The following is a 17,471-nucleotide window of genomic DNA, read 5'->3' as shown; positions in this document are numbered from 1 at the left end:
CATTGCACGTGTAATCATAAAAATGCAATTAATGCTTTATTTTATATGGAGAAAATTGTGTGATAATTATGTAGTATAAATTTTTATTAAATTAAAAATTTTGAATTTTATATTGCAACAAATTGTTAATATTTGTGAAATTTTTGTGATATGAAATTTCGAAATTGGTAAATACTGCGAATTATTTGAACGCACCGGCTCATGAGTAACACTCAAATTGTTGTCTTAATAAATAATTTGAACAAAAGTTTTTATTTATTTCCTTGTTGTTAACCATGAAATACATTGCAAAATCAGTATTGACGATAAGAATTGTTTTATTGTTTAAGATATTATTTAACACAATTTTCCATTTAACTTGCAAAATGGATACCACAAATTGGCTACTCCTACCCACCGGAAGGCACACATAAGAATCTGAATGACTGAGCCGCCGCTACAGCAACGCTGGGGGGAAATATGGATGAGTTCTAAGGGCCGTCACTGGCTATGGTACAACTATTCCCTAAGGAAGTGCGTCCCGTCATCGATGGGAGGATACAGACCACCAACTTTGTATCTACCAGGGTGGCGAGAACCAACCATCATCCTGGAAGATTCTCATCATCAATTACGAGGTGTCCCTCATTGGATGTAAAATAGGATAATGCGAGTTTATATGTATGAAAACCTTGTTTCAGATATTTATTTAAAGGAAGATGGGCATCGATAAGTAAAACTTTTGTCATATATAATTTCATAGTATTGCAAATGTAGCAATAAATTGATTTTCATTTGAATCGAAGAAAAAAAAGATATTTTACGAATAAGTTATTTCTTCTAATATGTATGCACTTGTTTGAAATTTGAACAAATATGTTTTTTAAATGTAAGCTTTATATTTATGTTGAATTTAATATGCTCTCTAAACAATCATACAAAACAAATTCAGGCACAAAATTCCTATGAGTTATTTAAAAGAAGCATCGAAGGATATAAAAGTTATTTCTATTTTTTCATAGTGTTAATTTTAGGCTATCTTAGAATATGGCTGATTATGGTTCTATTAATATAGTGTATGTTTATATTCTGCACGAGGCATTTAAAAATTAATTTTTATGAATTTCAAAAATAAGAATATTTTTAACTATTTCTAAACTAATTAAAATATCAGAAATGTTTAGTGTAGCAAGGAATTTACTTCCTCCATAAGTGAAATTAATTTCCCACGTAGATAATTATTTTTATTAATGGAGTAATCTTTTGCAACAGTTTTCGAGAATTTTCAAACTAGGTTAGCAAATAATTGTAAAATTCATGCATCGCAGCTTCTCCGAAATTTGAACAGCGCTATCCCTTCATTATCTCTATTTGCTTATATAGTTTGGACTCCTTCTATATTAGTGGAGGTAATTGACGGAAGTAAAGTTTCATTAAGTATTTAAGAAATTCGAAACTTGCTTTAAATTATTTTAAAACCTAAAAAATTGTACCATTTTTTTTCGTTTTTCTTACTCCAAAAATATGTGTTGTCGTATAAAATGTATAGTTATTATAAAATATTTACTTATATTTAAATAGTAAGTCGACGTAACATATTAATAATTGATCATTGGGAAAATATTGTTATTCCTTCTAAAGCCAAATGCGTTTTCCTTTATTGAATTCATCATCATAAAATATTATAAAAAAGATTTCAGTTCATCATTAATTCCATTACAAGCAGTCACTAATAAAAGAAAGTCAATGGAATGATGCGAAATTTTATTTATACAACACTTGTCTTATGGTTATAATTTTATTCATCTAATTCATCAATTAGTTTTGCATATTTATTTAAAAAATAATCATAACTGAAAATTTTGTCTATTATAGTATTTGATATTATCAACAAATATAGCAATAAATAAAAAATGGTGTGTTTTTTTCAGACTGAAAGAAAATAATAAAATTAATTCCTTTACATGGTATTTAAAAATACTTTATAAAATAAAATATTAAATAATAATACTAAGTTAACTGAAATTTACAAAGAATAAAAATATTCCTATTTAATTTCTTAAAAAAAGAGTCATTTAGTTTTCTAGATGCCTTTGATTGCTCTTAATGATGAAAATTGCATCAAATGTGTCTGCTTAATGATGGAAATAAATGAAAAAAATCACGTTATTTTGAAATATTTAACAGAAAAATATCATTAATTTTTATATATATAAAAAGTGATGATTAAAAAAAACAGTATTCAGTTTTGGAAAAAAAAAAAAAAAACTAAGACGGGATATTTGATGGGTTGGATCATTTATATCTAAATAGCAATTTATGTGAATCTACAATAATTATTTTTTTCAACTTTCCATCTAATTTGCTAATTAGGACTAAAAAATTATGTTTTATTACAATGGATGATGCTGTTTCTTCTAAAATATAATATATGCTATTATTTACTACTGATTTTATACATCAGATTAATATTATTGTTTTTGGTTAGTTCTTGATTTGAATAATGATTTGATTATTTCTTGAACAAATACTAATATATTGCAAATGCTGATTAATTTAAAATATTAATAAGTGAAAATAAAAGCAATTTTATTACTTCATGATTGGATGATTTTGAAATTTATATATAAGAATTTCTTACATAATATTCTTAATAAAAATTAAAAGAAAACCTCGTTCTTTATATAGTGCAACTTACATATCGATAGTAACACCAGGCGATTAAAATTTAAATTCAGTGGGGCATTCTTCCTATACAGCATTCCTAGAAGTCATTCTGACTTTCGTAGATATATACAAAAAACGCAAGCAATAAAATCGCTAAAAGCGTTTACCTACACCTACCCTAAAGACTTCTGACCACCCATGAATTAAAGGACGGGTAGAAAAAATCTCGCACGCATTTTCAGTACATTTCTGTTGCAAAACCAATGCGATTTTTCCAAAGCTCGCTGCTATTATTTCCTCCGTTTCTCAGGGCGTTTTACTCGTGGAATATAATTATTCAAAAAGTTAAAGACCAAAAAGTCTTACCACAATCAATCCGTAACTTCATTTTGCTGTTGGGCACTCATTTTAAACCTATATTATTTCTGCTATTTTAAAGAAAGTTAATTGCCCTGATAATAATAGTGTTTATAATAAAGGGGAAATTAAATTTTAATAATAAATATGCATACAGATCACAAGTCATATTACGAATATCTTAAATGCAAATCAAAATAAAATTAAATCAATGTAACAAATCACTTTAATTCTGAAGAGTAACTAATGTATAAATCAGTATATAAATCACAAACAGTTATGGCAAAAGAAGGCTTGAAAGCCAAATTCAAACAATATTAATGAATGAAATAAAAAAAATAATTTAAACATATCAGTAGGGATTAATAGTTATATTATATATATATATATATATATATATATATATATATATACTAAAATAGTGTAGGTACGCTAGTGAGCATGATGATGGTTGAATTAAATCGAATAAATTGAAAACTAGTTAAGTTGCTTTAATGAATTTATAGAAAAGTTATTCTTATGGAATTTCCTTTCCAGCCTTGATATATTTTTACCATTTTATTATTATGCAAATAAAAGCTATTTTCTTGCTTCTCGTTACAGAGATGCAACTTTTCTGGGAACTTATTCAAGAGTCTTTGTAAAAAATACATTTTTACACTAATATTAGTCTGCAGTATTTTAAACACCCTTAAGCAAATTTTTACAACTTAAATAAAATTGTAGATAATTAAAATAAACATGACCAAATAAAAGTCTTAATAAATGCTTGAAATTTTACCATTGTTTGAATTTGGGATTAAAAGAAATCCTCGTTTGAACGCTTCGTTCCTTTTTGGGGGGAATTTGAAAGTGACCATACTTTTTATTGGTCCCTAGAGAATTGTTTCATCTGACCAAGTTTTATAAAAAAAAGTGATGGACAGAACGTCCTTATTTTTATCAACCAGTGGCTTCCTTATAATATTTATTGAACCATTACAATTAGCAATTCTCTTGAATCCAGTGACTTTTGTGTGCCCTACTTTGATATTGATGTTGTAGTAGCTTCAGGGTAACGACCCCTGATCACCCTAAGGCAGAAGTTTGACTTCTAGCAATAAACATTCGCTTGCACAACCCCTTTTTACAGGGGGCCCTTTCATACACCTCATAGATAGAGCAAATTGGAACATACCCGAAACAGAACTCGAACCACGGTACGGCCACATTACGGAGAAGACGCGCTATCCCTAAGCCACAACGCCGGCTGTGCCCTACTTTCGCACAAGCTAGTGAAACAGAGGTCCTACATATATCTGTTTTGTTATCTTAGTACGAAGTTAATTGTTTCTATACCAATGCCAATAAACTACTTGAATAATGCCTGAAAAATAGCTTTTGCCAGATTATCCACGCTTTTTGATATTATCTCTAACGATGCACAATAAACTATTAGCAGTGACGAATAGTAATTTGCAGTGTGTGTAATAACAGACAATTAAAGCGTTTGGTCAAACTATATATAAAATTGCTCCTGTTTTTCGATTCATATTATTTTTCCATGTGAAAACAATGATGAATATTATTGTAATATGAAGCTTCCAAACTTGATAAAATATAAAAGTGTTTGTTTTTGTCTTCCTAATTCTGTAAGCTTTTATTTTGACTTCATATTTTAGACAATAATTTTCGTTTAATCTAATTGTTAAAATTTCTGAATCTGTTTTGGAGAAGCTAAGTTCCCGTACTAAGGTGCCCATATCATATTTATTGTGGTATTAATTATATAAATAAAATGAAAAACTGAATAAAGTAAACAGATAAAAAGTGTAGAAATGATAATTAGTAATATATATTTGTGGCTGAAAATAGCATTGAAATGTTTAGAATATATATTATTCTAGACTAACTCGGTAAAACAATAGTTTTTGAACCAGCAGCCTCAAAATATCCAAAGATCGAAAATCCCAAATTTTCTTGGCAACAGAAAAAGTAATATTTTTCTTTGAGCAGTGTTACAGGTGATCTTCAAACTTCCCTCCTTAGTTAAGTTTGAAATTAATGATGATGATGTCTTGTCCGCGTTACCACGGAAAGGGAGTGCTTCTGAGGGTAAAGACCCCTGAGCACCCGAGGGCAGAAGTCTGACTTCTAGCTCATGAAACTCACACAAATTTGCTTGCACAGCCCCTTTTTACAGGGGGGCACATTCGCACACCTCACAGATAGAACACAGATGAAGAACAACCATGCCTGAACCGGGATTCGAACCCAGGAAGCCCAAATCACGAGGAAAATGCGCTACCCCTATGCCAGGACGCCGACAGTTTGAAATTAATTATTTATCGTTTTGGCAGTAAAAGAAGTGATGTCAATAAACTGCCAGAAACTCGTGCTTCGAAGTTCTACATGCGCCTCTTGTGTCTCACATTATAACGGCATTACTTATATTGAATTCATACTCTTTTTTTAAAGTACACAGAATTCAGTTTTAAACCTTTTTCCAAAGGTGACGATAATGCAGTAAATTACCACAAATCAAATCATATTTAGAAGCTATTATTTCCAAATATCAGTTAGTAAATATCACTTCTTTCATAAACTAAAAAGAAAATATATGAGATAATTGAAAAAAAAAAGAAATATCTTTGTAAATAATTTAATATAATGCCATGATGTAAGAGGCAACTTTTAAAAATTATTCTTAAGAAGGCATCAAACTATTTAGATTCTTTACGTGGGAACGTTCCTAGTTTTTCACAGAAACAATAAATGCAAATATCCTCTAATATATTTCAATAAATATCTGGGCATTTGTGAAAAATCTGGAGTTTTTGTAATGCGTACGCATATTCAGAATCCATAGATGCAACAAATGCTGGTTATTACCTATTGTCTTTTTTTGAGATGAGCTGAAGCTATCGCATTTACTCCTTATTATATGTATGGGATTCGATAAGATTTCGCTGCAAGTAAAAGAATTCGAAATATTCACCACCTGGGTACCACAATCGACAAGTCTCTGTGATCAGAAAAAATCATCTAACATAATTCAATATGACATGCGATTCTAAACATAATGTATAGATTGAAAATAAAACGGAAAGCATACTAGAAGATGGCGTTATTCTGCTGAGTTTTATCAAAAAGGATAAAACTTGGTCAATTGAGATATATTGCACAATTCCAATTGCTTTATTATATAATTATTCACAAGCAGATATCCAAGCAATTTTTATTTTTATAAGAAATTCAATATTTTTATTCTATTTTTAAAATAATTTTACTTGTGCTGTTAGTATAATAGTTAGTTGTTTTTCTTTATACACAGTTAGTTATTTGGTTTTCTTTATGCAAAAATATGTTTTGAAGTGTCTTCAAAATCAAATATTATAATTTAGTATTTGTTTCATTTGACAGACGAATAAATTATATTTGAATACTTTGTCAAATATATGTGTTTTAATATTTGATCATGGCATTTTTCAAGGCATAGATAAAAAAATCATGCATAAGTATATTCTAAAAATTAATCTTTTGGATTCGAATTAAGTTAGATGAGCATTAAAAATATATATCTTATATCATTTGAAAGCATTCATTTCAATGTATGGAACGAGGTAATACTGTCTAGTTAAAATTATTTTACATAGAACTTTCTTCTTGAATAATCACAATTGTTATTGTTGTTAAGAACTTCTGTATAATAGATCAAGGTTTCAGTCCAAATAAATTTAATATATTTTCTCATTCAAGGTAAAATATCTGCTTTGAAATGCAAATTCAATTTCATGACATACTGTAAATTACAAATTTCAATACATTGCTCAGTTTTCCATATTGGAGTTTTGAACAATACTTGAAAGGACATTTCAATTGTATTTCTCTAAAATTGTGCAAATATTGCGAAATATTATTTTGCAACTATGTATTTTTAATAAATTTAAAATAGGCAGTATCTACAATTAAATAATGTTCTAGGAAATCTAAAAAAAAAAAAATCTTTGAAAGTGTTCTCAATATTGCATTTAAAAGATTATTTTAAATTTTTAAAGAAGTTGAAACTTTATTATAGTATTTAAAAACTCTATTATAGAAAATAAACTTATTAAAAGGTTCAACATAATTTGTTCTAGTTGCAATCCAACTAGATTTTACTCAATTATTATGTTCAAATAAATTAACATATTTTTTATAATCTCTGCCTCTTTAAAGGAAAAAAAAATCGCAAAATTGAAAATTAACCATATTTATTTTGACAAGTTGTTTAAATATTTTTCACGTCCTTGAAAATAACACTAAATTATAAAGCATTATAAGAATGTCATTAAAGTTTTCCTACATACTATAATTATCAATTCTACTTTTCATTTTTATTTATACATGACTGGTATAAGACGCTTCTAGAAAATAATAATTCAGAAAATGTTGTTTAATGTAATAAAATCTCATAAAATTATCCCTTGAGTATATTGATGAGCTAAGTAAAGGGGCATTTGTTATTTAATGTTATTAGATATGCACTAGCCGAGATTAGATATTAAAAGTCTCTGCAGTTTTTGAAAATAGAAAATGCATGAAGAAATTTCCAAATGAATTAAATTGGCATTATTACCAGAAGAGACAAACGATTTTACGAAGCAAGATAATAAAATGTCAGCTTAACTACAATCCATAAAATCTTAACTGAATATCTCAGAACGGAATCAGTTTCTTAATGGCATAGTTCAGAATACTTTAAGCTTATAACCACCACATATGACTACTATTATCAGTTAAATGAAAGGAAGCATAGAACCATCCCGCCAATGAATCTTATACTATAGCAGTAATTGCAGCTTGGCATCCATATAAATGTATGTAGAAGGGCATATAAAAAAAAGGATTGTATTCAAGACAACAATATATGGGCTTACCCCACGCCACCAAATCTTTAGGGCATGATAGCCTGGTTGGTAGGGGGTTGGACTCGCATTACCCGCCTGCGAAGACTCTCCGTGTATAAGGTGACTGGTGCACGTATAAATCTGTTGTGATCACAAAGTTCTCCAAGTCTAGACAACACCACTGGGGGTATTGGTTTAGAGGTGATCGTTCTTTGATTCAAGTCTAGATTACGATCTGTGGATGAGGGAATGAAGTTAGCCCTATATAAAGGGCTGTGACGCATGAGTATCTAAGTTGTATTTCCGGCCCTAGATGACGCTACTGAAACAACAGAAGCTTAAAATCGCTGACTTTGTCAGTGGGCTTGTCTATGACGTGCCATAAGAAACAACAAGTCAAGGAATATAACGGAGACTGCCATTTTTTATATAAAGTCATTTTCCATAAATTCATCGTATCAACTCGATGGAGAGCTTCTCTTTTCATCAATAAGTGCAACATATGTTAACAGTGTTATAATTTGCAACAAGCTTTGTATATGGAACACTCACTTTGCGCTTATGCTATACATGTGCAATGTGCCGTTCGTAATTCAGCTATTATGTATTGAATGGAAAACCCAATCATATTTGTCCCAGTGACTTGGTCTTCTTGTAACATCGGATGCTTACCATGGTTTTCGTTACCTTTCGTAACCGTCTCAAAATGTCCTATTATGTAAAATCGATAATCTTGATCCTATTGTTCGTTTTTATTTCACTCTTTTCATCGAATACAAAGATTATACTATTTCACTCAGTGTTAAACTGTTGAACAATCAAGCTTCTCTAGGAGATTATTTTTATGCATATATGGCCTAGCATGTTTTTCATACTTAAAACCAAATGAGCATGTTTGGGAGCTTTATGAAGATACATTAACGAACTTATCTATCCCATGCAATCTAGATATAGATCAGGAAAATGATCTCTAATCTATATTAGGTCATTGATTAATCTCTTTCAACACATTAATTACATTTACAGAAAACGTATGATATTTCACACCAAATATTCCTCTGTCTAATCCTCCCCTATCCATCCTCTATCTAATGCTAATGAGCATTAGTAATATTTGCAGCCAAAATATGTATCTAAAATAACACAACCTTCCAAGATGTACTAATTTCTGGATATAGACAAGATGGTATGTTTGCTCAGCCAAAACAAACATCATTGAAATGCAAACAGATTAATATTTTTCGTAAAATATTTATCGATAATATATTGATATGTGTCGTTGATATTCTTTGAATATTGAAATGTTTTGGGTTTCCGTGAGATGAAGTATATAGCTATTGGATTTACTGCTGTGCATCTTTACTTCGTGTTGATTATGTGCTTGAAATTAATTATTAATCAAATACGATCTTCGGAAAGAAAACATGCTTAACAAAATTATTAGCATATTGTTAGAATTATTCAATACACAACGCATTTGTTCATAACAATCTGTCTTGGATTTGGTAGTAATTAAAAAATTATGTCAGTAATTTTTTGGCAATGATATTCAATCTGAGAGAACCATGCTTCAAATAAGTACATTTTACACCATGAATAGTAAAAAGTACCAGAATCTTGAGAGTTTGTAAATGTATTCCCGATCAACTACAATGATTTGTTTTTGTTCTTGAATTGTTCTTTCTCTTGAACTCTTATGTTAATCGGCCTCAAACATAAAAAACACACTGACTAATACACACTGATCTTGGAGTTACCTAATACGTTCAACATTCCTGTACGATTATCCTTTCCATTTTGGTAACATGAACAGAGAAAGATGGAAACACCTAATATTACGGATAACAAGGAAGCTATTTGAACATATTTTTATACTTATAAAAATATATATTTTTTATGCCGAGTAATATAATTTATAACCATTCATTACTACTTAATGTTATATGCTTGAGAAAATATTAAGAAATTATATGTATATGTACTTACCATCCATGATAATAGTATCATTGACGTACCATGATACTATAGGTGATGGGTCTGCTCGGACATTACACATTATCATGAAATCAGTGCCTTCCTTTCCTATTTGGACATCAGGTGTGTCCCAGAATGTTATAGACACTGAAATATAAAAAAGACATAATGTAGAAAAATCAATTCTTATAAAATTATTTTTTTTTCTTAATAACCTAAAAAATATTAATTAACTGACGACAAAGATTTAAGCTATTTAAAAAGTGTTATGTTTTTAAATTGATATGGATCAAATAAAATGGCAAGATAAAAAATACAAAAATGACAAAAAGTTTCACAACAATCAATTTACAAGATTTTTATATAAAATAATATAAAATTTTAATAGATAATTATTTTATATACAGTTTTAAAATAAGTAAAGAAGTTTCATTAAGAAAAATAAAATAATGAAATACAAATTTACTATCACCCACTTCAGAGTCAACAAGTAATCGAAGGAAATGATTTATTAATAATATTAAGTATTGAAATTTTTGCTTAACATATGAAATTTCAAAACTTCTAAAATTTCCAATTCTATTTATACTCTTGATAAATAGTTAAACACAAATACATAAGAGAAATATGTATTCATGTCATAAAATTATGAAAAATGTGTCATACCCAGTAGATTTTTTTACAACAGAAAATTGAAAAAAATTTCATTTTTATTTTCTAGCGTTTTAGTTACATCCGTTATATGAGTAAATCAGAATCTTTTCATATGGACAGTTGCATAATATATTGTCTGTTAATATATGTAAATATTATTAATATATCTTTATAGAATTTAATTCTGCCATTAACCACTTTTCTGTAGGAAAAAACGGGATAATTTATATTCCTATATTGCATAGAAGTTCATAATTTAGTATTTTTGCTGGATGCAGTTTTTTAATTATTCGTCTTTAAAGAGCAGCTGGTTATTTCAGGATACAATGAAAATTAAATAAAATAAATATTTTGATTCTTATTTGGAGACTTACATTACTAAAAATACATTTCTTCATTATCTCATAACTGTTACGAAGTACAAAATTGTCTTTTATTGTGATTGAAATATGCCTATTTTTGGCGTTTTCCTCAGTATATGATAATGACAGAAATGGTAGATTATGTATCAAATTTCATGACGGACTTTCTTCTTGAGATAGACATTAACTATAATTTCCAAGGTATTCACAAATTTTACTAAAAGTATGTTTTAAATTGAAACTTATTTTATACGTAAATATAAGCTGGATGCTCATATATTGATCATCAACAAGGGAAAAAACAGGATGCATTATTACTAGAAGTTATGTAAACGATTTGGGTTTCATTTCCTTCAATTTGTTAATGGAGATATTTTGGATTTTTTCTCACTTTAATAGTAAAATTATGGAAGGAGATACATGAAAAAAATAATTCCGCTTCATATTTGTTTTGATCTTTATTAAATTCATATTGTTAAAGCTTATCAAATGCAATTTTAAACAATAATGCATCCTGGTTAAAAAAAATTAACAACTAATAATACCAATACTTTGATGAGAAACCGATCTTCAAAGCAATTAAGTGAATGTTTTAATCAAAGTTGAACAACATAGAAGATTAAATGCATAAAGCTAACATTATATAAAATTGTTTTCTCTGCTGATAATAATAGCTAATGTGTGTGTACGAATAGAAACTTATGCAACAGAAACTTATTATAATTATATATTAATTATGTGATATATTATATCAAATAATGTTTAATAGATGCGTTAGTAGTACAGCAGTTTTGTTTACTTGCAATAGCAATAGCAGCAATTATATATATACATATATATGGCAATACATAAAAATAGTTTCTAGTGCAATAAAAATGTCTATACAAATTCTAAATTTAAAATAAATTGTTGAGAGCACTTTCAATCCTAAATTAAGCATAAATGGCTTATTTCAAATTTTTCTAAATATACAGGGTGTTTATAAAGTCCCGGATCCATCTTGATGTTTAATAACTCATAAAATAATGAAGATATAAACACACTTATGACATTTATTGATGGAATAACTCATATATTTTCCCTTTCAGGTTTGAATATTTTTATTTTTGTAAATATCGTCTGCACGTGTGGTTAATTTCAGATAATTTCATTTTCCAGTCTAAATATCTGTACTTTTCTAAATATTGTCTGCTTATTAATTGCATTTTTCTCTCTTTTGTTTTTGTCAACTATTGCAATGTTATGTTTACTTTTGATGTGTTTGTTCTATGTAGTACTTTTGTATGTGATGTTTTATTCGAGCGGATATTAAGGAGAATGCATACACCACAAGAGAAAGCACAGATTTTATGGTGGTTCATAGAAATGAAATCGATAGTGCAAGCACAGAGAAATTTCAGAAGAATTTACCAAAAAGATCCTCCATCCAAAAACAGCACCTTGCGGTGGAAAAAGAATTTTCTAGAAATTGGAAGTATCGAAGATAAGAAACGTTCCAGACGTCCTTGCACAAGTGATTTTGATGTTGAGCGTGTCAGAGAGACAATCCTAGAATATCTGTGAGATCAGCGGCAACAGAATTGGATATGCCAATTTCGACGGTGTACAAGGTTATTAAGAAAAAATTAAGACTGCATGCATACAAAGTTCAAATTGTTCAAGTTTTGGAACCGAACGATAGACCTAGGAGGATGGCCTTTGCAACAGATATGCTAAGGAGGATAGAAGATGCTGCTGATTTTCTGAAGAGCATAATGTTCTCCGATGAAGCATCCTTTCATGTTTCTGGCATTGTTAATCGCCATAAAGTGCGCAAATGGCTCTGTGGATGCCGACATGCTTGTCGCTACCTGACGTGAAATTGACTATCGACTTGATATTCTCCGTGCGACGAAGGGGGCACACGTGGAAGTTCATTGACAAGGGTCATGAAACTTTTTGAGTCTATTTAACCATTTATGTTATTAATTTAAATCTATCTTTATTATTTTATGAGTTATTAAACATCAAAATGGGTCCGGGACTTTATAAACACCCTGTATAATCCCAACTAAATAGCTGGTTCAAAGAATGGCATTTTGATATTGAGTGTATAATACTTGAATGGATATACAAGTGTATACTCGTACTTTTTTAAAGATGCCATTAAGTAGTACTGCTTACTTGCAATAGCAGAAGTTAATCATTCCCCAACACTAAACTAAGCAACATCAACAAGAATGGTGTCGCCACACCTGATATTCGGGTTTATTCCAGCCATAGCCCAACGTCACATTGAACAATATCTCCAGGTCACCACCAAAACCTGAAGTTCGGAAAAACGAGACACATTTTTTAACATGTCATAGTTCTGGATCCGTCTTCTTATTACATTTTGCCCCCACAGGACATCGCGTTCTAAATATAATATTCGTTCTAAAATTGAATTCAAAATTTTCCTACGCTCGTTGCACCAACGTAACAAAAATCCGTATGGAGACATTTTTTTTCCTTTTAAAATTATCATCTCTAGCTTCTTTTTAAAAACGACGGATTGTAGTATGACCCTATTTTGTATGGTGCTAAATTGCTTAGAGCCTTCTGTATATCTCAAAATATCAGCATGGCTAAAAATGGTTTTAGCACCATAAAACCAAACCAACCCAGCCTTAAAATACCATTATGCTTAACAATTATGTTTCATTATCCAAATATAATACCTTATCATGTAGCTGTTATTTTTATATTATATCCATATTGTAGGTGAATACACCGTTTATGGAGTTAAAATGTTTTTTCATTTATCAAAATAACTTTGAATCAATGTCGAAGACATTTTCCAAGTTGAAAATTAAAATAAGACTATCTGTTTTCAACAGAATAACTTGTATTTTATCTGATTATGTAAAAGTTATATTTTATTTTGGATACACTGTAAAGAAACAAAGCAATATTTCTTTTATTATTATTTAACTTTTTATTATTTTGTTACTTTTACTTGATCTATAAATAATATATCAGAATGGCATATAATGCTCTGTACAAAGAAATTTATATTTTACATTCAACCTATTAGTAAACAATATATTCATGCAGATTAAAGAATATATGCAATGCAAATAATTTTGATCAAATGAATTTTGAATTTTATTGTTATGAAAAAACATAGAATTTAAATAGGAATTTATCAATAAATTCTGGAAAGTGATATTTTCCTGCTCACAGACAGTGAACAAATTTTCAATTAATTTCAAGAAGAGTTCGTTGATTCGATCTTGTACCAAAGGAACGTTACTCTTGCAAGCAATCAATAAAATTACCGGTATTTGAAAATGTTTGATTAAAAGATTGATAAGGATGTTCATAAAGATAATTTCTGATCCAATGATAAAATAATTTGTTTGTAATTGTGAGGGAGTGAGGTATTTATTGTCGAGTGTCGTCAATCCTACTTTCACTACAATACCCAGACTCATTTATTTCATGGAGATGGTTTATTGTTTTATTGCTAGACAGACGACGTCAATCATTGATTATTTGAAGATTATTTTAATAATAAAGGCGCTGTCTGAGAAGATTTTTACGTCTAGAAGGCATTAACTCTTCACTGATTAATGCTTATAGACAGTAATATCGCTCTAGATATTGGATTTTTCCTTAGTAATATATTGCTTGTATAAAGAATTCAATCTGATAAATTTAATAATTAAAAAGTATAAATTTTACGATTCTTGAAAATGAAAATAAGATAAGCTTTGAAAAATCTAATAAATTCACGGACTGATATTTGAATACAATTTTTAATTTCCATCCTTCATAAAGATATTTATTTTTAAAGCATCATTAATACAAGGTAAAAAATTCTTTAAATATATAAATAATAAAAATAAGTATTTAATACGATGAGAACAGAATCGAATGATGGACAGATAGAAGAGAAAGAAAAGGAAATTATTCTGAATGGATATTACTTCCCTTATTTAGGAAAATTAAATAAAATCAGAAATTTAATCCACTTAATTTTCATTCCTTTTTATTATTTGTAAGGTTTTTAATCACCTGATTAAAATAATAATAAAAAAGTTTTATGTTTATTTTTTTAGACAAACCATTTTCAGTTATAACGATAAAAATTCTCTATATATGTAAAGTTACTGTCGATTTATTGCATTCATGATTTTCATATTTACGAGCAGTTACACTACGCATTGGAAAAATGATAATATATAAATTCGAAATTATGCATAGTTTTTAATTATGAAATTAATATAAATTCAGATGCATTTTTTCTGATTTTTTCATTTTTTTTCTCTCGCTTTCGATAAATTTTGCGCAAACATATTTATTTAAACATTTTCATCGTAACTCATGTAAGAATAAAAATTAGTGTTAAGTAAAACTTGTATCTCTAATAAAAATCTTGGTGCGCAAGGGTTATTCTATATCGTAACTTGAAGATAAATTAAATCTGTTAGTATTTGTTTATGTCGTTGAATATACGCTTATGAAAATTCCCTTTTCTCATTAACTGGTTTAGCAAAAATGAGAAATTAAGATTTACAATTTTAATCAAAAAATAAAAGCAAAATTAAGTATCACATTCTTAACATCATTCGAGTTCAAGTACCTAAGAAAATTGGAAAGTCAAGTCCGAGTTCTTTTTTCATAGACAAGAAAAAATGACCTACTCCCCTCCCTCAAAAGTTACAATAACATCTTCCGTTCTTAAGGACTTCATATACAAAAAAGATCTCCACTTCTATTTTGTATTCTTCTATTCTTTTAAAAATCATAAGCATACGTACTCTCGGACATCTTTTAAAAATTTTTAGAAAAAGTCCCTCTCCATCCAACCAATCTGTTTGAGGGCATCTAATGAAGAAACAAGCACACTAAGTATTTAATCAATAACTCTTAACCAAAGGGAGAGGGATTTTGTATTCATACATACACCCACAGCAATTTCACAGAATGGGGTGTTTGAAGTCTTTTAGTATTTATATAGTTAACTCTGCCAAATTTGAAGGCTCTAGATCAAACAAACGGTCTGTCTTATAGAGAGTCAACACACACATTTTATTTTAGTAGAGACAAAGAAAATAATAATTGTTACGCATTACTTATGTAGAAAATAGATTCCATTCCACAAAATACGATGTAAATTATATAACATAACATGGCATTATCTGATAGCCGAGGGCTTGAAATGTTCTAATTATGGTAGTTGTTCCATCATTCTTTTGCCAAATATATATTTTTTTATTAATTTATCCTTAAAAATTGTACAATTAATACTTTTATCTTTTCATTTATTTATCACTAAATGCTCAAATTTTTTTCATGGGGAACTAGAAGACCGTTCAGTACTGAGAAAATAAGAATAGATTCATTGTTTTTCCAAGAAATAATATATATATATATATATATATATATACTATATATATATATATATTATTTACTATATATATATATATTTACTATATATATATATATATAGTAAAATTGTATTTGGGCAAAACTTCTGCTTAACAGACTGTATGCTTCTATCTCCTCCCCCCCCCCCAAAAAAAAGTCTCATTTTCTGAATTAAAAATATTAATTTTTTTCTAGAACTAAATTTCTTTATTTTGCAAAATTGCAACCTTATTTAGTGCGTTGAAAATTAAAAGTGATTTGATAAACAGTATGCCATTTAATTATACCTGTCAAGATTCGCTAAGATATTTTCCTCTCTAAAATCTTAAAATCCTTCACAATGATACTACAGTGTTGAATATACTTGCACAAGGATTATTCACATGTCAATGCAGTATTATACGACTAAACAATTTTGAAATTTTGCGATGCATAACACAAACATAAACACACTCAAGATGAAGCGTCCTGACAAATTTCCTTTTACTCACTTTCAAACTATTCAACACATAACAAGAAATTTCAAAACATTGACAGTTTTAATTTAGTAAATATTTAAAAACTAACAAAGTATAAATTGATTAAATAATAAGCCTTTTAATTTAAATTTTAAAAAACCAATAAAACATTGAACGATCATTTCCTTTTTATTTCAAATTATAGAAATTAAAATGTTCTTTGATTACATATCTTGATATCATTTATATTCTATTTGATAGTTCACTTATATGTCTTAAAAATGCAAAGAAAAATCACTTGCAATAATCTAAAGGAAAAAAAAAAGTAGATATACTATCAAATCATGCTTTCAAACTCTCACTTAAGTTTGTTTCCGCTAGACTGTGTTGACTTGATACAAAGTGGTATTCCATACAATAGTTCTATTCACACCACTAACATTTCAAAATAAAGGCTAAATTTCATAGTTATTAAAAAAATCTTGTGTTTATAATGTCAACATATTTTAATCTATACTTATAATAAAGCTCAATGTGTGTGTGTGTGTGTGTGTGTGTGTGCGTGTTGGCGCTCTACAGGCCCAACGATTCTACCTACGGCTACCAAATTTGGCACGCATGTACTTTGGAGGCTGATAAGGTGCACCTCAGAACAATTTTTAGAATTTTTCTTAGAATCTTCTCTTTCGAATTTAGAATCTTAATTAATTACAAATTAAGCGAAATTTTGGCTTTTTTCCGCAATAGCTTCAGAAAAT

At 28.6% G+C, this 17,471-nt stretch overlaps 1 protein-coding gene across 1 annotated transcript in view; it reads right to left on the bottom strand.

Annotated features, from left to right (window-relative positions):
- Nucleotides 1-17,471, bottom strand: part of LOC129961726 (fasciclin-2-like) — a 108,381-nt gene that overhangs the window by 26,281 nt on the left and 64,629 nt on the right. Inside the window, exon 4 of the mRNA XM_056075275.1 lies at nt 9,858-9,992. Coding sequence (XP_055931250.1) covers nt 9,858-9,992 — 135 coding nt within the window. The remainder of the gene's footprint in view (nt 1-9,857; nt 9,993-17,471) is intronic.

Source organism: Argiope bruennichi, chromosome 2, assembly GCF_947563725.1.
Source record: "Argiope bruennichi chromosome 2, qqArgBrue1.1, whole genome shotgun sequence".
Lineage (NCBI taxonomy): Eukaryota > Metazoa > Arthropoda > Arachnida > Araneae > Araneidae > Argiope > Argiope bruennichi.
This window is presented reverse-complemented; position numbering and strand designations above follow the sequence as displayed.